The sequence below is a fragment of the Pseudochaenichthys georgianus genome, chromosome 7 (genome assembly GCF_902827115.2).
Source record: "Pseudochaenichthys georgianus chromosome 7, fPseGeo1.2, whole genome shotgun sequence".
NCBI classification, from domain to species: domain Eukaryota; kingdom Metazoa; phylum Chordata; class Actinopteri; order Perciformes; family Channichthyidae; genus Pseudochaenichthys; species Pseudochaenichthys georgianus.
Window position 1 is genome coordinate 7,124,752 of NC_047509.1, and position 24,464 is coordinate 7,149,215.

At 41.1% G+C, this 24,464-nt stretch overlaps 1 protein-coding gene across 1 annotated transcript; it reads right to left on the minus strand.

The window, feature by feature from the left end:
• Positions 1-23,813, minus strand: lima1a (LIM domain and actin binding 1a). Its single transcript, XM_034087291.2, has 11 exons — positions 23,560-23,813; positions 21,416-21,608; positions 19,519-19,564; positions 16,086-16,499; positions 5,885-5,951; positions 4,396-4,490; positions 3,885-3,950; positions 3,682-3,733; positions 2,955-3,019; positions 2,639-2,772; positions 1-1,712 (listed from the first exon to the last, which is right to left on the minus strand). The coding sequence occupies exons 2-11, from the start codon at positions 21,538-21,540 to the stop codon at positions 650-652; spliced, it is 2,127 nt and encodes a 708-aa protein (XP_033943182.1). The 5' UTR covers positions 21,541-21,608; positions 23,560-23,813; the 3' UTR covers positions 1-649.
• Between the last annotated feature and the right edge of the window lie 651 nt (positions 23,814-24,464).

Sequence of the window (24,464 nt, forward strand, 5' to 3'; positions counted from 1 at the left end):
CATTTTGTATATAACAATTTATTTAAACAGTAGTAATCTAGGATATTTGGTCCCTGGGTTTAAAAAAAAACAAAAGAAAACGTACAACATCATTCAAATCCAGTTATAACTCTTCAATTGTAAAACAAAAAAAAGGTGTTTGAGTTTAACATGTACATAAAGAATAGAAAAGAAAGTGACAAAGATGTTTTCTTCACAGAAAATGGTAACAGATCAAAGTGCTGGGCTGGCTTTTCTAAAACACAGTGGCTTCTTTTGGATTTATTATTAAAAGTGACTCCGTTTAGAAGCTACGCTAGCGTTAACAATCCCACATCCTTGGTACTCAAACCGCAGTTTCAATCCAGATTAAGAGGCATCTAATGAGTAGAAAAGTACACAAAAATAGTTCCGTGTCATAACCATTGGATATTTTGGGATAAAAATATTCATTACATGGGGCCTAAGTTTAAATATTTGACAATTAAAAACAAACGATGTCCGAGCGACAGTGTTGTAAAAACGTTCTTGTAGGAATGGCTTTAAAGGTTTCAGAAAGAGGCACAAAGAGTTCAGTAGAGTTCACACAGCAACGCTCTTTTAGGAAGAGAAGAAGAAAACATCTAATAGAAGAAGAAGGAAAGTCCTCCGAGTGTCCACTGTAGTCATTTTATACATCCTCCGCCTCCTCTTCCTCCTCGTAGTATCGGTTTCTCTTGATCATATCCTCCACCGTCAGCCCCTCCTCTTCCTCCTGCTGCACCTCCTCCTTATCCTCCGCCTCCTTATCCTCCGCCTCCTTATCCTCCGCCTCCTTATCCTCCGCCTCCTCGTTGTCCCAGAACCCGACATCCTGAGAGGAGCGACTGGCCTCCACCTCGCCTTCAGGAGACGAGATCATCTGCTCCCGTTTCTGAGGCGGCATCTCCTCCTCCTCTTCTTCCATCACATCCTCCTCCTCTTCCTCCATCTTCTCCTCCTCTTCCTCAGGTTCTTCATCCGGGGTGTCCTCCTCCTCTCTGGTGAGATTCTGCTCCGGCATGTTTTCAGCCTCCTCCTCCTCCTCCTCTTCTCCTCCTGAGCTGATGAGGACCTCCTCAGCGGGGGGGTGACCTCCATCATGCAGCTCCATGCTTGCAGGTTCAGGACTCAGATCTCTGTCGTCGCCAAGAGGAGGAGGAGGACTCATCTTCCTCACCTCTTGAGTTTGTCCTGCCAGGGTGAAGGGCATGCTGCGCTCCTTTAGGGAGGAGGTGCGGCGCAGACAAGGGGCCTCTTTGGGCTGCTCAGGAACTGAATCCTCCTCTGGGGGCCACTTTGCTTTGACAGACTTCCCTGGGGACCCCTCCTCTGTGGCGGCTCCACTGCGGCCGCTCGACTCCTCCAGCTCCGTGCGAGGAGGCCAGGAGATCTTCAGCCGGCGGGCCTCCGGGGGTCTGTCGGACTTCTCCCCCGCCCCCTGCCCCAGAGCCTCCATGGTGGCCGTCAGCACGTTGACTTTAGCCAGCGGGGAGTCCTCCACACTGGGGCGCTCCTCCTCCTCCTCCTCCTCCGGGCTCAGGGTCTTGGCTTTGGGCTGAGGAGAGGTCTCGGCGCTCTCCACTTTGCTCTCCCACAGCTCCTTGTGGGGCCGGTGGCCGAAGCCCTCGTCGTAGTTTCCTTTGGCCTTGAAGAGCTGGGAGAAGTGCGGCTTGCAGTAGACGTTGTTGTGCAGCGAGGCGTAGTTCAACAAACTAACCAGGAGGGGGAGATACAAAAGAAGACCTGATTAGAGGATGCAAAAAGCTGCTATGACCACCATCAAGCAATGCAGTTGTTTGTGTAGTTCTATGGCCTTTGTGAATCTGAGACAAGTCTTTAAAACATCAGACAAACTGATTCAGGCAGCAGCAAATCAGCAACAATCAGTGTCCCGATTTAACATGTACTTTCTAGGAAGTGCACACTCAAACTAAATGACAGCAAATCTGTTTCACTTGCAACCAAGCCAAAAGTCAAGGAGAAACATTATTTTCTAGCAGCAAAGACACTCTTAGCAGGGCAGACATATTGCAACCTGGGATGCATGCAATGAAAGTACCCAACTTGTTGAGCTGATAAGTGGACAATGTATATTCAGTGTGGGGGGGGGGGGGGTGCCCCCACAAATAGAATCAAATTCTGTGGGAAACACTGATTATTTTACAGTTATATTCAATGTAATATTGAATAATCAATTTCCTGCAATATATTTTGTTACTGGAAATATTTTGTAACTTTTGCTAATGCTATTTTATTTCAGAAATATTTTGGATTGTTTATTTCTAGTGTCTCAATTTCTCTTATTGCCTTGTTTTTCATGATGCTGCAACACAAACATTTCCCAAATATGGATCAACAAAGTACTCCATCCCATTTTCCCATTATTTCAGAGATTAGACGGGTTGGAATCAAAGCAGGGCCACTGCGGTAAGTGTGAGTGTGAGTGAGTGAGTGTGTGAGTGAGTGAGTGAGTGAGTGAGTGAGTGAGTGAGTGAGTGAGTGAGTGAGTGAGTGAGTGAGTGAGTGAGTGAGTGTGTGTGTGTGTGAGTGAGTGAGTGAGTGAGTGAGTGAGTGAGTGAGTGAGTGAGTGAGTGAGTGAGTGAGTGAGTGAGTGAGTGAGTGAGTGAGTGGTCCTAACCTGAGTTTGGTGCTGCAGTGTGAGCAGCGGAAGCAGGAGCTGTGGTAAACGTGCTGATTGGCCACGAGTCTCTCCAGAGGATACACCGTCTTCAGGCACGTCACACACGTCTCCCTCACAGGCAGCCGGAAGTTCTACACACAAACAGTCAATTTAATTCATTCACACATTTGATTTAGCCGACTTACAAAAAGTGTTCTCAATCAGGAGGACACACATTGAGAATCCTGCAGGTATATTAGCTTTAAATCAGCCAAACCATTTAACATTCAAATACATTTTTCAGTCACAAAGGTAGTTTCCTGTGACCACTCACTTTGGGGGTCTTGGGCTGAGCGGAGTCTTTCTGATTGGAGGATACAGGAGTGCCGTTGGTGGAGCCTGTTGGGTTATTTAAAAAAAAAAAACTAGTATGAAGAAAGGGAGTTGACAAGTTGTAACCACTAGATGGAGCTGAATTCATGTTTCATACAATTATAGATTACACATACAGTACAATGACATGTGTATTACACGTATTAGATACTCAGAGCTCGGTTTTTCTTTTCTTTATAATTTCTTCCTCTGTTTTCATAGCGCCAATTCTGCTACACTTGAACAACGCTTTCTTCATTTAATATTGAAACTGGCTTCCCTGGAAGTGGACAGTTTACCTCCGTTAACAATTACATAGATAAAACTCATTCAATCGTATTTTTTCAAACTTAAATGTGTTAATTAAATTTAATATAGTCGAATTATTTTAGCAATTGAGCATGACCATTATATTTTAAATAATAAAATCCCACACTGCAGTACTCTGTGTACTCTGTGTACTCATGACCTCATTTCAGAAACACTGTAGTGTCAATTAATTATAAATAACTCGGGTTTCTGGCATTTTTGAAACACTTTTACAGACTGGATTCTTTGTATTAATCTACTTCAGACGCTTAAAATCCATTAACCCCACAAACATCTGTAATGACGGAGCGATTGCCAAGTCCTCATTAGGGGAGAATTCCTATGATCTGAGGTCAGATCAAGACAGGAAAGTGAATTACCGTTGCTCTCGGAGGTAAAACCTTTCCTGCCGTTTGCCTCGCACTCTAAACTCTGTAACGAGGGAAAGAAAGGAAGATTATAAACTAGGGCAAAGCAATCACACGTTACAGTGTGACAGGAATTACAGACAAGCACTGAAACATCCACCATGTCTGAAATATTACGTTTTTATAATCAAATTATTTTTGATAAGCCTCCTCACCAAGTCCAGAGAGCACGGAGGAACGTTCTCCTTCTGCTTTCCACAGAAACTGTCCTGCTGATCGCCCTGAGAGAATCACAAAGAAAACATTTTAACTCGGTGTAACTTTAAAAGATCACAAACTCATCCTTTAAGCTGTATTAAAAAAAAGTTAAATATGACAGAAAATTGCCTACAATTAGTGAATACAAATAAAATATAAAAATACATTTGAATAAGGCTGTAAATAACTAAATAAAAAAGAAATATACTTGAAACGTAAAAAAGGCACTACATATCAAAATAAGGCTATGAAGATCAAAGAGTGTCCAAATCAGTTAGCATTGGCGAACAGACAATCAAGTACACGTCTTTTTTACTGCACAATGTAAGCTTTTATTTGTTGTACTTGAAGTTAATTTGGATGCTGACACTTTTACATAACTAGAAGTATTGAGTGTGAAACGTTTCTCCAGTAAAGATAACTGTAATGAAATGCATTTTGTTTCGTCTGACTGACAGGAATACTCACACTGACGGAGGAGGGCGTGACTTCCTGTTTGGAGATGGCCGCCTGATAAAGAGCCATCCTGTCCCGGAGAGGCGTGGACTCGGCAAGACTTCCATCTGATACAAAAACACAAAACTGACGAGGTAAAACTGATGCCAACGTTTCAAACTTCATCAACACATAATCACACCGAGTAAAACAAAATGTGATGTTTTATACATCACGGTTGACCTCGTCTGAAGCCGATTTTTTCAAACTGGTAAGAAAACGTCAAGAACACATTTAGTTAAAACAGCATCTTAACTTTAACTGATTTTTTTTTTGATGGATTCTGAGGCCCAATCAGATAGGAGATGCAGGGTCCCACGTTTATGCTTAGACTAAAGCCCTCTTTGTGCGCCAGGTACGCCTACAATTAAATAGGGAGATAAATCCCAGATCAAATGTGAGTCAAAGTATCTAAACATGTTGTCTTCAGTGATTTAGATGCTAAATAGAGCTTGAATGAAGCAGTAAAAATGTCAGACTTGAGCCGACACTAAAGTATTCAATTAGTGAAGAGAATATGTTTCTGTTCAGGATCTACACTTCCACCCATCCCGGTTCAGATGGTTAGTCATGCAGGCTGTGGACAGGAACATGAGGTCAGGAGTGGGGTGCAGTGTGCGGGGGGGGGGGGGGGGGGGTGTCTGCCTCACTTCCTGTGCTCTCTGGAGCTGACCAGAGTTTGTGCAGCGCTCACTTCTGGGAAGGATGTAATCCATCCCGAGGAAGGCGGGACGACAGCGTGTTTTGGTGAAGAGACTGAGAGGCCTAACAATGTGTGAGCAGATGACGGCTTGTGAGTGTGAGAGCATTCAGGGATGTTTATGCCTTTGACGGAAAGAATATCCATTTGTCTTTAAGACGCAGCTATGATCAATATTGTTATGTTAACAATGGGTCACTAGAGCATTACACAGAGCGGTTTATTTAAAAATGTCAGTTTCTTTTTGATTTTCAGGCCAATTCCATGTTTTTGTTTCCATCTTGTTTCCAGGTAGCCATTTTGAGCTCTTTTCGATGTTTTAGCTCATTGTTTTGGTTTTAGAGCCACATCTTTACAGGTTTAGTTCACTCTCATGACTCTGTTGTTTTGGCCAAAGCAGGAAAGTGAAAATGCACTTTAAAAACTCACTGTACACAACCTGCTCAGAAGCAAACAGCAGACTGACAGTTAGCGCACATCTGGTGAACATAAGGGCATTTAGCAGCTTAAGAAATAGGAAAAAACAAATAAAGTAAAATAAATAAATCTTATTTGTATTTCTTAAAGTGCTTCATGTTTCCGGTTTGAAGCTGGAAAGGGACATTTTTCGCATTTTTCCCCATTTAGCTTTCTCTTCATTTAATTCCTTCCTTTTTACCTAATAAAATATAAATATATATATATATACACACACACACACACACACACACACACACGTAGAAAATGCCCAAAGAACTACTAAAGAAAAGTCAGAATGTGTACCTCCTAGTAGCTGGTCCATGTTGGCGGTGTTACCGAGGCTTCCTCTTCTCGGCTGCTCTCTGGACCCCTGCAGAACGAAACAAGAAGCAGACATACACACACTGTCAGACAAAAATAGTTTAAAAATAAGTCAAAGGGACAAAAAAGCAGCTCCAATGCGTCCTGCATGACCTCCAAAAACACATGCACATAAGTTTGCTGCCACAGCCTCTGAGCCAGCTCACATGTCTACCGGTAGAGCCAACCGGCTGATACACACCGCTCATCAGGAAGATCAGAGTGTAGAGGAAGAACGTGTGTGTGTGTGTGTACACGACCAAACCACTTTAATCCCCTTATGAGCTCAAAGAGACGGAGCCTCAGACAGACACCGTCTGTCAACAACAGCAAGAAACAAACTCATCGGTTGTAGTTCAGACCCTCCATTAATACACCTGAAGTCTATAAAGACAGATTAAAGCAGAACATTCTTCTTTAAACTCATGGGTGTGTCCTGTCAATCTCTGAAGATGCATCATTCAAAATGTAAGGCCGCAACCATGTGAATCCCTTACAAAAATAATAGGAGAGTTATTATATCAAATAAAAGGAATGCATTTGTTGTTACATTCAAGTCTCAACATCTCAGAAGTGTAACAACCCCTCCTCCCGACAGCCGCGCCAACATGAGGGCACACATCCTACGGTAGAGATTACACGATAAGTCAGATGACGCTTCAACTCATTTAGCCTTCGGGCTGTGAGAAACATCTCAGATCCTTCACGGAAATGTACAAACGGTTCACCCTTTTGTGAAAACAGATTCAGTGCCAGTGGTTGAATACAGTGTGCAAGTACTCCTTCACGGGTAAAGGTTATACTTTTAAAATCTTACTTCAGTAAAAGTGTTACACTGAAGACGAATACTAAAAGTATCAAAAGTGGTTTTCTGGAAACTCATACACTCCAATACTTAAGGTATACATTAGCCATAGACTCGCTGCATAGAGCTCTTCATTCAGAAAAACGCATGAAGTGCTTTTAGAATGACGCGAACATATTTTACAACTACATTAACTTAGTTTTTCCTAATTATTACTGCTTATTGATTGTAATGGAAGACTATAATTGTCAGTCTCCAAATAACTAAATTCATTCTCCCAAACTAACAATATCTGCCATTTTAACTTGAGGTAATGAATGCATTTATGTTTTAGTGAAGTTGTATTGGTAAGCTTAAGTGCATTACTTTATTTTCCACCACTGTTCAGCGTCATGTTATTTCCAGGTCCTTACGCCTGAGCTGCCCTCTGCGTCCTGACAGGCGCAGAGTCTGCAGGCTGCAGCAGGTCGTTGTGGAAGATTTGACGATAGAAAAGAAAACAGATGTAGAGGTGAAGATTGAAAACGGCACGTAAGATTCAGACAAGTTTATGCGCATCACTTATGTAAGGCACTTTTGATAAGTTTCCCAAGAAATTATCAACGGAGAAATGTGAAAACCCCGCTAGTGACAGACCTTGCTCAGAAACACGTCAGTATAATCAAGGTCAGACTCATTTGGGAAATTAACAAAAACAAATCTTTTGATTCTTCAGGTAGGAACCAATGAGCTTAATGCTTCACGATGTTCACCAGCTAATCGCCAACTGTGGGTGTTTCTCAATGTCGAGGAGGCTTGCTTGGTAGCACATGTACCTCTAAGTCACTTGCTTCAGCCCCGCCTTAAAATGGAGCGCGATTTCCACCAAAGATTTGGAAATTGGTCCGTGCGCAAAGCATTGTGGGGATTTTAAGACTGCGGAGGATACACATGTGCAGCCTCGAAATTTCCCACAACGAAGTACGCCGGCCTCGGTAGAATTACAAGGAGCCTGGACATTGGAACAGTCCTTCGCCGGGACTCGATGACCTAGCATCCTTGAAATAGTGGCTCTGGAGCTACTTTCCTCGACATTGAGAAGCACCCCGTGTCTCCAGTTTAGTGCTGAGAAGGTAGTGAGGCTTATCTTTGCTGAAAACAGCAGCCAGCTGTGGCATAAAACAAGGTTTGCTGTAAAACCAAAACAAGGAGCTGAAAGAGGCTAAAACGCTTCTTAGGGCTCAGGGGAACTTGTGTTAATGCTCTGTGAAAAGTTAGAGTTGTTGAACTGACCACAAACATCAGGTTAATTATTGTATCTTGTGACGTGTCTCCATGCTTTAATGTTCAAAAAGCTCTTCATTTCTCTCATACTGCCTGTGCTGCAGCACCTCTTTTCCCCCTCTGTCTGAAACCAGAGTCTGCTCTGATTGGTTAGCTGGCCGGCTGTGTTGTGATTGATCAACCACTTCGAGATAGCCTATCAAGTACAATGTGTTTGAGCACTAGCCAATAGAAGAGTGAGTGTAACATAGTGAGGTCACTATGTTAGGAAAAACAATCAAAGCCTTTGCAGTCCATTTACATGCACACAAACCTAAACACGTTATAGGAAAGGGAAAACTGTAAAATGCACAAAAATAAAGGCCCCTTTAAAACCGGTTCACATCATTCAGGAACATCATCAAGTACATTTCAAAAGGTTGCTGAAAAAATATATTACAAAGTAAATTTGAACTGTGGCTATGTATGCATATGTTATTATGTACACTTATTTGCATTTACTTTTGTTTGGCCTTAGGACGGCGATAATTGGATGACCATTTTAGTTTTCACTTCAAATTGCATGAAATTATGAGCCGTTTTGTTTTGTTGTATGTATGTTTCGAGTGTGTGAGGACCCCAGGAAGAATAGCCAATGCTCATGCTAGTGCTAATGGGGATCCTAATAAAGACAGACAAAATACAAACATTGACTATCGCAGCTTTAACCCCAAACTAAACTTTCATTCTTTTATCAGGAGAAGATAATAAACCAGACTATAACAAATGAAGTAATCTGAGACTCAGGAATGCAAGCATAAATAATAAATATTAGTATGAACACTCAGTTTCTGGCTCCAGTGAACATAGTCACATCCTGACAAAAGAAATGTCGTCATCATAAAACTAGATCAATCCCGAGGGTGGGTTATCTTCCACAGACCGGAGGTGCAGTTTTTAAGAAGGGGGTGCTGGTTTGCATGCGTGTGTGTGTACATGAGGAGGGGGTGTAAACATATGTGTGAGGGGGGGATGTAAACAAGCACCCGGGCCATGCAGGTCCCAGGAGGCTGGATCAGCGGCTAGACAAAGAATCTCCTGCTAATCCTGATACCATTAAAGCTCCCTTACAGACCGACTTGCAGTAATAACCCCACCCGTCCCTGAACCCACCACCGGAAACACACTATTCAGAGACAATAGGATGTGCTTACAGTAAGCAAAACAAAGACCGAAGAGTGAAGTACCCAAATAATAAATGAAACCCTTTAAAAACAATAATAATATTGATCAAAGTTAGCGCGCACAGTTCAAAAGCAGCCATTGATTAGGCTTTCAATGCAGGCACTTCTGCAGCCGCGGGACTAAAAGGCCTCTTTCAGCTGCAGAGAAAAGATACTAATCTAAGTCAACAAAAACAGAGAGGAAAAGTCAAAGTAGACGGTGTGTCTCAGCGTAAGGAAGCCAGGCGCCTGTGCAGAAGCTAAACAAAGAGAAAAAAATCAACCCCGTATTTAAAGTGAATGGAAACACCATAGCTACCTCTGGTGAAGGCGAGCTGAGAGATGCAGGGGACGAAAGAGTCGGCAGAAAGATGGGAGGGGAAGCCGGTTCGGACGGATCGTATGACTGAAGCCGGCAGCAGAGAGGAGGCACAGGCAGGCTTATAGCGGGGGAGACGGAGATGGTTTTAGGGGAGGAGGGGACGGAGACTGGGTGGGAACAGGAGAGGCGACAGGGAGCAGGTGTTCCAGGGGGGGGGAGGCTGCTCACAGGGGGGGCGTGTCCTGATAGAAAAAAAAGGGTGGGGACGGTGACAGGAGGGGGGGCAAAGTGTGCCATACAGGGTGGGTGTGTGCAGTTATTGTCCCCCAGCTTCACAATAAAGCGGCAGGCGGTCTGGGTGGAGTCATTTTTGGAGGAGCAGCTGGTGCAGGGGGGGGGGGCTGACAGTGGGAGGAAAGAGGGAGGGGAATTTGGGGGAGCCGTGTGTCGGCAGGAGAGAGGGAGGGGTTTTCTAGGAAAGCAGGCTGAGGGGTCAATTAATTTCAGAGCGCCTCATGACTTCATGCTTTGCTCGGCCCGAGGCGGGGAGTTAGAGGGGAGGGGGTCTACGAAGATACTGGTTGGGGGGGGAAGATAATTAAAAGAGTTTACAGCCATGCTAGCAGCTCTGTGAGGCTGCAGCTAAATGCTAACACTACAATGTTCTTTTGTTTATGTATCCCAGTATCAAAAATGTGCATCACAGGGGCTTTAGAGAATACGACACTCCGTTAACACCCTTGCAGCAGGAAATGATAACAATTGAAATTCTAATAAAGATAAGAGGTACTTTAATAAACAAGGGTTTTGCAAATATAATGTGTAACCGGTTCACCGTTTTCATTTAAGTTGTTAGCATTTGCTTTATAGCATTAAGCTCAAACTACAGCTGATGGGAATTGGGGCTATTTGACAGACTTTTAGTATAACCAGTAGGGCTGCTCAATTACGATTATGGCTTGCAACGATTACGAAAACGAAATAAAAACGATTATTTTTTTATCATTACCTTTTCAAATTAAACTTTTTCAAATTAAAGTATACCTAAAGTTCAGGGTAATCAACTGTTAAAAACATACCGTTCAATTTTTTTTTCTCCAATAAATTGATGGTTTCAAAGTAAATGGATAATCGTTTAATAATCGTGATATCAATTATTGACCCAAATAATAAAGATTATGATTTTTTCCATAATCGAGCAGCCCTAATAACCAGTACGTTTTGGCAATATTTCCATTTTCTAGGTTGTACTGCATGTAGATGGTTTAGAAATAAATTGGCCTTTAAATTGACCATGCTACAAGAGCAATGTTTAACCGCATTCAGTGAAGGCTTGTGGATGTTAACCTGCAAGAAGAGCAGGCCAAACCCATAGGCCATGTGTAAAAGCCACAACAGGAATACATTGTGATCCTGCTGGTTTTAAAACATGGAGTGCTGTCCAAGTTTAAAAAACCCATTTTATAGGGAAATTAGTCACAAGAACATCCCTGATGTGAATGGCATGAGCTAATAGAGTATTTGGTCATATACCAAAAGCATTGGGCGGATACAAATTCAGCCTTAAGATGGATCACCAAAATTGTTGCAGTTAATCCAGAGGGGATTTTTAGAGTTCACCAATTTGGACCATTATCCAGTTGAGATATTTTACTCAGAACAACAGACGTAGACCACGTGATGGTGCTACAAGAAAGGTCAACTAAATCAATAGTATTCATCCTCAGGGGAACATGAATAGATGGATTTCCACAAATGGAGATTTTTGCCTACAATAAGCAGCAGCGTTGTTATAAAGTTAACAAAAGGAATATCAGGAGATCACGGTAAAGGAGGAGAAGGAAGGGATGAGAGAAAAAAGGGAATGGAAGTAGGACCAACGAGTGGAAAAGTGGACACTATGGATGATTAATGAGGTGGGGCGGGGGGAGGGGGAGAGCTTTGATGGCCGGAGGGGGAGACGGTCTGAAGATCAGCTGTCTGCAGTCATGAGCCGCAACATTACATCATCTGCCGCGAGAATAAGAGTTCAACAAAGAGGAAGAAGGCCGAGCCCCAGCCACAGTGGACGCTATTGTAAAGATCTTGTATTACTGCTCGAGGATTCCCCTAAAACAATCCCTCCTTTGGAAAGACAAATATGCAGTTAAAGTCTCTCCAACTCCCTCGAGCACCCCTTGATCTCACTTTCTAAAATTCTCACATACTGTAGGAGGTCAGTGTTTTAGTGAAAACACAACGTCTTTGTTAGAACAGCACTTTTTATTTTTTAGATTCTGACTACACATCTCTTTTTTCACCATTAACCACTCCTTTGTTGGCACTGGGTCCCAGGGGAGCTTTTGAAGTTATCTGAAGTTTATAGTCTTGTGATTTGGAGCTAAAGCGATGTCCAGACATTAACCACTTCAAGAGGAAATACAAAGAAATTATTGTTTCGAGGTACAGGGATGGGGAAGGTGTTATGTGTATATGTGTGAGTATGTAGGTGTGTATGTACATATGTCAAACAGGTAAAGCAGATTAATAATAATGATAATTATTGCAGATTATAAATAAATCATTTAGGGACAAGGGGGTGAGATTAAATAAATTGTACTTCTTCTCACTCTTTTTCGAACACTAGATGTGGGACTGTTTTTGTTGCTAATGCTGTTGTGAATGTCATTTGTTTTGATTTCTCTTACATGACTATGCACTGCAACATTTTTGTTTTGTAATTATTTATTTTACTTGTTCGAAATAAACGTATTGATCAATCAATTTGCCATCTTATTGCTGAAGTAATCACTTGAACATCCAAAATGTGTGTTAATTCGTAGCAGCAAGCACAATTTATTCAAGTTTGAAAACTATTTTTAAAAAAAGGAGTATTTTGGGGTATCTTTTAAGATGAGATAATTGATAAGGCAAGGCAAGTTTATTTATATAGCACTTTTCAACACAAGGCAATTCAAAGTGCTTTACAAAAAACGAAAGACATTAAGAAAATGGCATTTAAAAAGATAATAAAAGAAACATTAAAAGAAAAAATACATGGATAAAAGTTACAGTGCAGTTTAAGATGTGAATAGTTCAATTAAAAGCAGGGGCAAAAAGAAAAGTCTTTAGTCTGGATTTAAAAGTAGTCAGAGTTCCAGCGGACCTGCAGTTTTCTGGGAGTTTGTTCCAGATATTTGGAGCATAATAACTGAACGCTGCTTCTCCATGTTTAGTTCTGACTCTGGGGACAGAAAGCTGACCAGTCCCTGAAGACCTGAGAGATCTGGATGGTTCATCATTTAGCAGGAGGTCAGAAATGTATTTTGGGCCTAAACCATTCAGTGCTTTATAAACCAGCAGCAATATTTTGAAATCTATTCTTTGACACACAGGAAGCCAGTGTAAAGACTTCAGAACAGGAGTGATGTGGTCCACTTTCTTAGTGTTAGTGAGGACTCGAGCAGCGGCGTTCTGAATCAGCTGCAGCTTCCTAATAGATGTTTTAGTGAGACCTGCAAAGACACCATTACAGTAGTCCAGTCTACTGAAGATAAAAGCATAAAAGTTTTTCCAAATCCTGCTGTGACATTAGTCTTTTAATCCTAGATATATTCTTTAGGTGATAGTAGGCTGATTTAGTAACTGTTTTAATGTGACTGTTGAAACTCAGGTCAGAGTCCATGACTATAGATTTCTGGCTTTATCTGTTGGTTTGAACATTGCAGACTGAAGCTCAGCGCTAACTTTTATACGTTCTGCCTTGGCTCCAAAAACCATTACCTCAGTTTTATCTTTGTTTAATTGGAGAAAGTTCTGACACATCCAGTCATTGATTTGTTCAATGCACTTACTCAGTGTTTGAATTGGAGCATAGTTTCCTGGTGAAATTGTTATGTAAATGTGTGTGTCATCTGCATAGCTATGGTAACTTATTTTGTTGTTTTTCATTATCTGAGCCAGTGGTAGCATGTAGATGTTAAAGAGAAGAGGCCCCAAGATGGAGCCTTGAGGTACCCCACATGTCATATTTGTCAACTCAGATGTGTATTTACCTATAGAAACAAAGTTGTTTCTGTCCTTTAAGTAGGATTCAAACCAATTTAGAACTGTTTCCGAAAGTCCCACCCAGTTTTCCAGTCGGTCTAGTAATATGTTGTGGTCAACAGTGTCAAACGCAGCACTGAGATCTAATAATACTAACACTGAAGTTCTGCCACTGTCTGTTTAAGTGGATGTCATTGAAGACCTTTACAAGAGCAGTCTCAGTGCTGTGGTTTGGACGAAAGCCTGACTGGAACACATCGAAACAGCTATTTAAATGCAAGAAATTACTCAACTGTTGAAAAACAACTTTTTCAATGATCTTACCTAGAAATGGGAGGTTTGATATGGGCCTGTAATTGTTCATTACTGAAGCATCTAGATTATTCTTTTTTAAGAGCGGTTTAACGACTGCAGTTTTCAGGGCCTGTGGAAAAATACCTGAGTGAAGAGATTTGTATAATTAAAATGATCTACTAGCTCATTTACTGAGATGTTAGCAGGGGCAAGTGTGGAAGAAAAATTCTGAGTAAACATTTCCCTAGTGTTTTCAGTTAAATATCGCTTTGTGGTTACCTCTTTTTGAACATTTTTGTGAACATAAATAGAGCTCTCAAAGAACACACAGGAATGGTCAGAGAGTGCAACATCAGTCACCACAACCATAGAGATATTCAGACCCTTTGAGATAATTAAGTCCAGAGTGTGCCCCTTATTGTGCGTGGGCACATGCTGAGTCAGTCCATACTGTAGCCATCAACAACAGAAAACAGTTCTTTAGCCCCTCTGTCCTGGGGGTTGTCAACATGGATGTTAAAATCACCAACAATGACTAGACGAATAAGACATCTGTCTTATAGCTGTACAGTAAATACCACGCTACAGCCAGTAAGCTTAGCACAAAGACTTGAAAAGAGAGGAAAAGGCTAGCCTAGCTCCCATTAAAACTATGACTAATCAATTTTACACTTAGGCATTAGTACGGGTTAAACAAACGTGATGCTAGGCTATATGTTCATTAATGAGTTTCATATAGATTGTGTTAGTTCTGAAAGTCTATTGGGCCATTTTAGGTAAATATGTTTACAACCTGTGTGCTAAGCTTAGCTAACCAGGTGTGGCTGTAGCTTTGCAGTACATGAGGTGTATTGATTTTCTTTTCCAACTAGGAACCAATGGGGTTTGGGGCTGAGAGCTACGAACTATAACATTGTTGGTCTTTGTCTTTGCCAAAAATATCCTCATAAAAAAAAAAGGGTTTATGCATGATTGTGATAGTTGAGGTTTGAGCCCGTTTGTCTGGCAGACAATACTGGAACAATATTTTACAGGAATGGACGAGCAGAATTTTTTTTTATGAGTGTTTGTTAGCCCAGGGAGTTGGCTCCGAGTTGCAGGAGGAGATGTCTGCTCTGCTGCTTGTGTGCATCCAGTCAAGCAAAGTCAAAGAGAGTCACATGTGTGGTTCTCCTATGTCTTTTGACCTAACCCCTTCAGGGGAGTAACACCTGAAGGATATCAGTTTTAATCTATAAAAGGTTGTAAAGGAAACGGTACAGTTGTAGAAAAACCAAATGAATGATCTGATTGTTGCAAAAACACCCTAGAGCTACGAGAAGTTCAGTGATCATTGTGTGGATTCATGACTAGCGGTCATGTGCCCTAGTCAAAGCTTGACCTTAGCAGCCTTAATAACCATCGTCATATTTCCTGATCAATAAAGTACAGTGGAGTTCAGAGGACACAACACAAAGTCCTCAGTTAAACACACTGAACACTCAAACTGCCTCTTAACGCCTCATAAGGGCCTGTAATGTTCTCTTCCTGTCGTAAATGGACGCTCTGTGTTGCGGAAACACAGCGTGGCCTTTGTTAACGTGTCACACCTCCAGCACTTTACATGTTACACGCCTCCAGCCAATGCATGACTGGACGTTAAATACTTCAACTTTTATGCTCCACAAATAGCAATTAGCCACCCCGCAGTGCATGAAGCTCCGGCCACTGATGCTTGCCGAGAAGACGTAAAAAGTCAGCTGAGTGTGTGTGTGTGTGTATATGATGCTGAACCATGTGACTATCAGCATGACAGCACTGGAGGGTTCTAACCTCTTTGTGCCAAGACCGCCAGACTTTTATTTAAACTAGTTATTATGATTCAAGATGAAACTAATATATTGCCAGGTATATGAATCCATAAGTTGAGTTATATGTTGTATTAATGATGTAAACCTGCAAAGTAACTAAAATGTTGTCAAATAAATGTAGGAAAGGAAAATAGGACAATATTTTCTTTAAATGAATTAAGGCAGAAGATTTATGAACATAAAAGGGAAATGCTCAAACAGCAGATGGGACCAAGTACTGAGTGGTGACTTTGAAAGGTGCCCTAAAGCAAGGCATCAGACCCCCACCATGCTCCCTAGGCTCTGTATAGTTTCCCACTCTCCCCAATTACTAGGATGGATTAAATATCTATTTCTTAAATTCCCTGTGTGTGCGGTGCGACAATTAAATCTGAATCCTCACCTTGTCGCTCAGGTTCTCTCCCTTCTCAAACATCATCTTGAGGCTGTTGAGGGGAACGCTGGGCTTCTCACATTCGGGTACTTCAGCCGGCACTCCCTGATGCTCCTCCGACTCTCTGCTGGGCTTCTCCTCCATGATCAGATCCTCAGGAAGAGCCGACAGCAGCTGGTGGGAGCTGGACTCACAGTGAAGCTGCGTCTCCGGGTCGATGTCCTGGTCCTGAGAGGGTGGGGCGGTCTTCAGGGTCTCTGCGTGGTTCTGGATGTGTGATGTGGGCGCAGGTTTGAGGGTCTGAGGGTTGCAGGCCTGAGGTTGGGCTCTGAGGCTGGATGACTGCTGATGTTGTTGTTCCCAGCGTTTCTTTAAAAGACTGAGATTCCCGCTGCGCAGTGTGAAGGGAAGAGGTTCTGTGACCTGCAGATGAAAGAAACACTCCGCTGTTATTTACACTCAGAGAAAATTCAATCCATTACCCTAAATGCATTTTAATCCTGGTCCAAAAATAAAAGGTGGCTTTGTCTCCAAATCAATGAAACATTGCATTAGTTTAATTTCTGTCTCTAGTTCTCAGCTCCTATCGCACAGAGTACTACTTAAAAACATACATCTTTGAAAAATGGCTCAAATATATAGTTTCAGACTTGGCTAGTTTTCAGTAGGAAAAAAAACCGCTGAGGAGGAAATATTGCATTCGTTCAAGACCATTTTCTGCGGTGAATGAATCCTTGTGGCAATTCAATTAAAATGAACTACAGTATGCGTTTGTTCCTGATAAGGCCGGATCAGAGGAATCGCATTGATCAGGCTTTAGATATACGAAAGATTGTTAAAAAGGCTCAAATGTTTATCAAAAAAACGTCGCAATATACTGGAAACACAAGGAAACAGTTTAAAATATACTTCGCTTACTACCACTAAGAAACATATCAAATATTCATATTTGATAGTGACATCAAAATGTTTAGCATGTTTTGGAAAAATGACAATTGATTTTCAAAATAGTTTTCCGGCAATTGAAACAATTTTTTAAAAAAAAGGCAAACAATGTTGCATCTTATTGTGTCAATAAAAAAAACATTATTCCAAGCATAGTAGATGAACAATGTTGCCAACAATTTCCCTGACACTCAGGGCGAGGTCTTTGAAATTGCTCAGCTTGTCTGACCCACAATCCTAAACCACAGATATGTTCAATTAACTTTCATCTATGATATATGAAAAATAGATAAGATTGCTTAACAGCAGTAGTCTAATGCAGATGTGCAGTATATGAGCATGTAAGAAGTTTGGATAAATGATTTCAACAGAGCAGTGAGAAGATAAACCTCCAGCAACACAAACAGTCACATACCAACAAGTTAAATTGGATGACTCACTATTTCTGTAAAAGCTTTGTCAGAGCAGACAAACCCACCGAGTAGCTGCTCTCTGAAAAGTCGTTTTTAGTTGCTTCAATTATTTATATCAAAGTCAAACTGATGCAACCTGATCCTCCCACTTCTAAATTAAGCTAAAAACACACTTTGTCAGCAAATAATGCAAGCAAACACTTTCACCTTTGAAAGAAGGGAGAAACAAAAGACAAAGGGCTGCTCAGCATGCGAGTCTATAAACCTGAATCTGCTGGAGACAGAACAAAAAGCTGGGAAACTTTAGGAAAAACCACAGAAGAAAGTAAAAACCTGAGCGAGACGCTGAAGACACGGCTGTCCGGTGTGGGTTGTCTGTTTAAAATCAATGTGTGTGTGTGGGTGTGTGTGTGCTGCCCGGCTACAAGCTGTCCCAGATGTGAGCGCCTTGAGAAGTGATCATAGCAGCATGAAGTAACCGGCCCACCCCCCCTCCTGCAACACGGGGGAAGGAAACGGAGAGGGAGTGAGGGGGGCGAGGGGCGGAGGGAAGAGAGAAAATCAGAACCAGAGACAGTGGGTGAGGGAGGGAAAATAAGTTCAGGAAATGAGAGAAAGGGTAAAAGGGGAGCGTGAGCCGGACCAAAAAACATTCATCCAAAGCTCAAAAAGAAACTAAACCTGGATAAATAATCTCCTGATAAGACTTGGATGTTTGTTTTAGGAAATGGATTTGATGGCAACACCTACCCCGACTTATATACTTTGATTTTCCTTATTTTCTGAATGCAAGGAAAATGCTACAAAACAGTCTTCGTTTACAGGAGCAACAAACCTAAAAGCCCTTTTAAAAAATAAGACTGTCCACATGATGAGATGCATTAAAGCTTCAAAACAGATGTTATGTCTCCCCCCTCTGACAGTAGGTTAAATTGCACACGCCGTCATCACGTTTACCTGCAGGTGACCTCACTCTACATCATAGCCTTATAAGGCAAACAAGCACCAGTATGAAGGACCAGTGGTGAAAAGAAACGAAGTACATTTACTCAAGTACGATTTTGAGGTACTTTTTATACTCACTTATTACATTGAGAATGTTGTACTTTTAACTCCGCTACAACCGTCTGAAAGTAACCAATTGCTTCAAGTGTTCATAAAAAAAAAAAAAAAAAAACGTATGATCTAATATAATATGACGCATTACTATAACACTTCAGCCTGTCCATGCAGGTGTTTTGTAGCCGATTAGACGTTCTGAGGTTGGATTGTGACGTGATTACAAAACTGCGTGCCATAATAATAATAAAGTTGGGATTTCTCTTGCCATAACAGCAACAGGAGAGTGTGTGAGCCTGCATGTGCACACCCCTACAATCATGAGGAATACAAACTTCATACCAGGTACAAAATGAAATACAGATGAAGGGTGTACAATGTCTTTGAACTACACAACTGTTGATAAAGAAGCTGAAATTATGTCCAAACACACCACATTGCTTCAATTGCCATTACTGTTCGATTAACCTTTCCAAGAGTGACCTCATGAAAGTAAAACTAAAAAATGTGGCGAGAGAATTAATATGCTCGTGAATTACGGAGGCATTTTTGCCCAAGCTAATTTTCTACGAGTCATTGTTTGCTTGCTGATACCAGTTCTTGATTTAAAAAAAAAAAAAAAGACACTTTGTTCTCATTAACCGTCATCTCCCCTACAAACCTGCATGACTACGGGAGAAGGACCACAATAAGCTAGAACACTACTTGCCTTTAAAACAAATATTTATATAGAGTCTTAAAATTCAGACAACCCTTTAATATATCCTCAAACCACATATTGTTCTTCAGGGTATTGGGAGCTCTATTATATTGTATCCTTTCTGTATAGAGTACTTTTATACTGCATTTACTTCATATCCTGAGTACATGTAGCTGATACTGTACCAATTTACTCAGTCGAACGCAGGGCTTTTAGATTTATTGTAATATCGATACTTTTACTAGAGTCAAGAATTTGAATATGTCCTTAACACTGTGAATTAGTATAGCCAGACATATTTAATATTGAAATTAAAGTTACGTACCGCTTTCTTCTTCTCTGAATTTCCCTCCTCTGCTGCTATCTGGTACCTGAGGAAGAGGAAGAGGAAGAGGAAGAGGGTGATTTCAAGAACATTGAGTGTCAAATCATCACCACATTCTGCTGCTGAACCCACACACCCAGAAAGATAACATGAAGTATCCTCGCTCCGAAAACATTAGATCATTTCATGCATTACAAACGGAAAGCATGTGACCCACTTTGAGATGCAGAGCAGGAAGTGAGAAGTGGTTTCAATGTTACGTTTCACTTCTGCTTCAAAACGATAAAGTTACAATCAAATGTTCTGTAATCGTTTAATTTGAGAAGTGAGATCTGAAGTGAAAAACCTTTAGTATTTGACAAGAAAGTTGCAATTATTACCAAAATGTCTAAAACGTTTTTTCTCTTTCCTATCAAGCCTTTCGTCAGGGGACTCGAGTTTCATCGCATTGGATTAGGTGAGACGACAACACATCTTAAATGTAACAGTATATTTTAAGAATATGTTACAAGATTATGCATTTCACAGATTTCTAAATAATATTCAATATACATCTGAACACAATAACTTGACCATTTCTTACACACATTGAGAAAGAAAACCATTAGGCTTTAACAAGTTGTCCTCAAAGTTATTGGTATATGTGTGCCGCCATTTCATTGTTTGATAAGGTTTAGCATTTTTTATTTTGTGATAAGTCTGAAAATACACATTTCCTCATTTGTTACTGTAATCGTTAAAAAAAATATATATATGTACACAACTTTGATGATGCGTTCATGACTTCCTGTTCCTATGACGCCGTGTCCCAGTGGCTACAAGAGCTTTTATTGCACAATTTTACTTAAAACAACAATTATTTTTATTCTAAAATGGTGCAACTGTCACAAAACCTAATTCCCACACAGAATAAAAAAGTGTTCTTATTCTCAATAAAATCTTTGTGCAATCATGTGAGCTAGTTACCTTTGCTGAATCACTGTCCAGCACCTACATACATATACAACACGGCTAACTAGTTATCCAAGTATGTTTACACATGGCACTAAAGGCTGCCCTACATGTTATGGTAGGCCTAGTTTAACATGTAAGTCAAGTGTTTGAGTAGGTCGTAGAGCAGTGATTCTCAAAGTGTGGTCCGCGGACCACTGGTGGTCCGTGAGTGCCCCCTAGTGGTCCGTGAGTATATTGGTAACATTTCACATTTGAAATAAATTAATAAAAGTTTTTCGCACTCTCACGGGAATATCTCCGCAATGGAGCGAGCTTAAGTTTCACTTTCAATTGCATAATATAGCCCAGATAAACACCTTCATCACACATGTATGTTGCAACTTGTTTGTACCATTTTCAGGCAATTTGTAAGAAACGATGTGTTTTTGGATATTTGTGGCGTTAGGTGGTCCGCGAGAGTTTTTTTGTATTGGTCAAGTGGTCCTTGGTATGAAAAACTTTGAGAAACACTGTCGTAGAGGGTCTTCCAGCTGAATATTTTTCACCTGCCTGAAAACATTGACGACCCCTGCTGTAAGATGTATTGCCCTGAAAACAGAGCAGTACTAACTCCTCGTGGTCGGAGGGAGAAAGTGTAGAGGACCTACAGTATGTAACCTTCTCAATTGACAAATAAGTAACTTGATCAGTTTATCAAGTGAAAGAGCAAAAGCCTTGGATGATGGTGCTCTTATACAATCATCAGTATAACTCAGCAAAGTCTGTGAGCCAGAACTGACTGAGCTGATGGTGTAACTTTCTAACAGAAAAGAGGAAACTAAAAACAGCTGATTAGCAATAAAGTGATTAGAGGAAGTCCCGTGACCTCATTTCCAAAGTGGCTGCTGGTGAATTATTAATGACCCTCGTGGACAAAGCCAGAGAGAGCTAAAGTTAGACTTACTTTGAGAAGCGTTCTGCGATGGCGTTCTTTTTCCCCCGGGCGGAGATGATGGACAGCTCCTTGGCGGTGACCCTCAGCGACTGGGACTCCCACGATCTGCGGCTGAACGGAGCGGTGGAGGCCATCTTTGTTGTACGTCTAGTCTGAGCTATCAATCTGTCTCTGCAGTCTCCCAGGAACACACGTCGTAACTCTGAAAAGGACACGATAAACAAAAGTGATTAAACACATGAAGTAGATGATTTCACTTCCTCCTCTGCACTTTTGAAGAGATAAGACTAGAGTTTAACCTGACAGAAACACCCTTTATGTGCACATAAACCTTCATAATACATTTTAATTGGAGCCGCCTTTCAGGACACCTTGCAATGCTTAAACACAAGCATAAAAAGTAGTTGTATTTGAACATGCTTTAAATCAGATGTCCCAGTTAGACTGCTACCTCAGTACAAATCCTCACTCAGAAATCAATATTTTTGCCACATATGACTGTCACTGCAGCCTGCACCCGGTTTCCGAGTCAGAAAGTCAATAGAGCGCGTCACGCAGACATCGACCATCTGTTCCCTGTGCGCTGAGCCTGCAGAGCGACTAGCAGCAAGACAACTGACACCTTCCCTGCAGAACAACATATACCCTCCTGTATACACACACACGTCTCTACCTGCTTCTGCAACTTCAGAGGCTTGAGGCCGAGGGCATGCAGACACACGCGGCAGACCATTCAGCTTGTAATAAATAAGTAACCGTCATCTGTGAGTTATACACGCTCCGGATGAATTAAACAATGAGGCCGACGAGCGGCTCGGTGACGGCAAAGCCTCCGGCCTCCACGTCACCCAGCAGGTGGACTATTGTGCCTTTTCGTGCCTCGTTAGTTTCTACAACACTGTTTCCTTTGTGTAAGAGTACTCAACAACTGGGGGTTTTAAAATAACTGCACAAGAAACATTTATGACAGAATGTGACATTTCTGCATGAAATAACTGCTCTAAAAAAAAACAAGCTATTCAAGCAGGCAGGATTATTTTATTAGATTTGGAATATTATCATCCAATTTGAAAAATGTTGTTCTTTTTTGTGATTTTATTTATCAAGTGTAAATGTCACAATTTGTTTTATTATTATTCATATTTTTCACTTTTAAAATTAATTCAATACACTTTCATAGTTTTTAGTATCTCAATTGCATTGGTCGCACATTTTTAGCGATTTATATTTTCACAGTCTTTATTTATTCTGTCTTATTTCCAGTTTGTCAGTCATCTGTAAAGCTCTTTAATCTGCACTAACTAACAAGGAAGGTACTTTGCATTTGATTAATTAATGATAAAGCTATTTTCTGTATCAATACATTTACTTTTCAACATGTTCTACAATTTAAAAGACAAGAGATCAGCAGATTGTGTGATGTGCCAAACCCATTAAATGTTTGTCACTTTTGTGTGAGATGTTGGCCCCTCCCACAGCGTGTCATACGTGATTAGTTAATTACAACCCACTGTGGGAGTTCCCCCCAATTAGGATCTGCTGCTTCATTTTCTACAAGCACAAGAATTTGGCAACTTTCGCTCAATCTTTGCCTCCTTTAATTAATTTGTTAATCTCTTTCTTCCATTGATATACATTTAAACGCCCTGAACCAAATTTGAAAAATAGTTTGGCTCGTCAAATTAAAATACAAAAACATTTTTAAATGACAAAAGGAGCAACATCACATTGAAAGAATGGCAACAGCGATTGTTTGAGTGTCACTTCAGTCATCTCTATATTACGCCGTCACACTTAGCATCACAACTTGTCTCGGAGACAAAAATGAAGCATGATAGTGACTCTGTCCAGAGTGCGATTCAGGTCTCCGTCACAAGGTTTAGATTACAAACAAAGCAGCATGTAAAAGTGGCCATGCATGCAAAGTTTTAAAAGTCATGTGTCAAAGGCAACAAAAGCTCCTCAGTATCACCATAAAATGACCCCTGAGGTTAAAAGAAGACAATAGTTTCCTGATTTCAAAGAGGTGATAAGATATCATGGATGTATGATTTCAAACTTCAAAGACACACATGGTAAAATACATCAAAAGAAACCTGACATTTATCCACTTTAAGTAAAAAAGGAAGATGTCATAATTTAAAAATGCCTACCTGTGACTTTCTCAGCTGTTCTTCCTCCCTGATGTGTGTGTCAGTCGTCCGCTACTTGTATATGTCCTTCTCCTTTTCACTCCTCAGCAGCTGTAACCTTTTCTTTTGAGTAACAGGGAAATAGGAAGAGCTCCTATTTAACTCCTCCCGGCCAATGAAAGGAGCAGCATTCACCTCCACCTGGCTGGTAGGAGCTCGTCCAATCAGCAGCGTGAGCTCAGAGCAGCTGGAGGCATGTGAGCCGAGCAGCCAACATGGCAGACAGGCAGCAGGGAGGAGGGGGAGGACAGAGAGGGGGAGGGGGAACCCACTCTGGATTCCTGGAAGTTGAGTAAACTACAGACTGACTGACTGACTGCCTGCCTACTTTCTCACAAGGTCAGGACTTCAGAGGATGTGACTCATGCACAATGCTGGATGACTGCACTAAAACAAAGGAAGGGGGGGGTTAGAGAAAGAACATGAGATGCTACTTGAGGGTAAATGTGTCTGCATTAACACGTCTAAAACAACTCCACATATGCTGGATAATATGAGATTATCCCAAATATTTCCATACATTTACAAACTTGTGATTTTTATCAGGTGACTGTCAAATCCTTAGTGCACATTTGTTTGTCTGATGCTGTGAAAAATGTTGCATTTATTCAGTTTAAATTCATATTTTTAGAATACACCTTTTAGATTTGGGTTGTTTCTTTAACTTGACTTTAACACGGTGGAGGATTTAGGTCATATGACATGTGGATCATAAGGTGTCAGAAAAACAAGCTGAGCAAACGTCATTACAGTCATACATCTTTTTGAGAAAAACCGATGTTTCATTGTTTTGTTTGAGACACACTGACTGTTACACATGGTGGTTGTTTAGTGTATACCGTTTTGGTTAAACATACCATCAAGCC

Coding starts and splice junctions, on each gene's coding strand:
- lima1a (XM_034087291.2), bottom strand. CDS start 21,540: ATGGCCTCCACCGCTCCGTTCAGCCGCAGATCGTGGGAGTCCCAGTCG. Junction 3,951..4,395: donor TCACGCCCTCCTCCGTCAGT/GTGAGTATTCCT, acceptor TGATTCTCTCAG/GGCGATCAGCAGGACAGTTT. Junction 3,020..3,681: donor TTTTACCTCCGAGAGCAACG/GTAATTCACTTT, acceptor ATAACCCAACAG/GCTCCACCAACGGCACTCCT.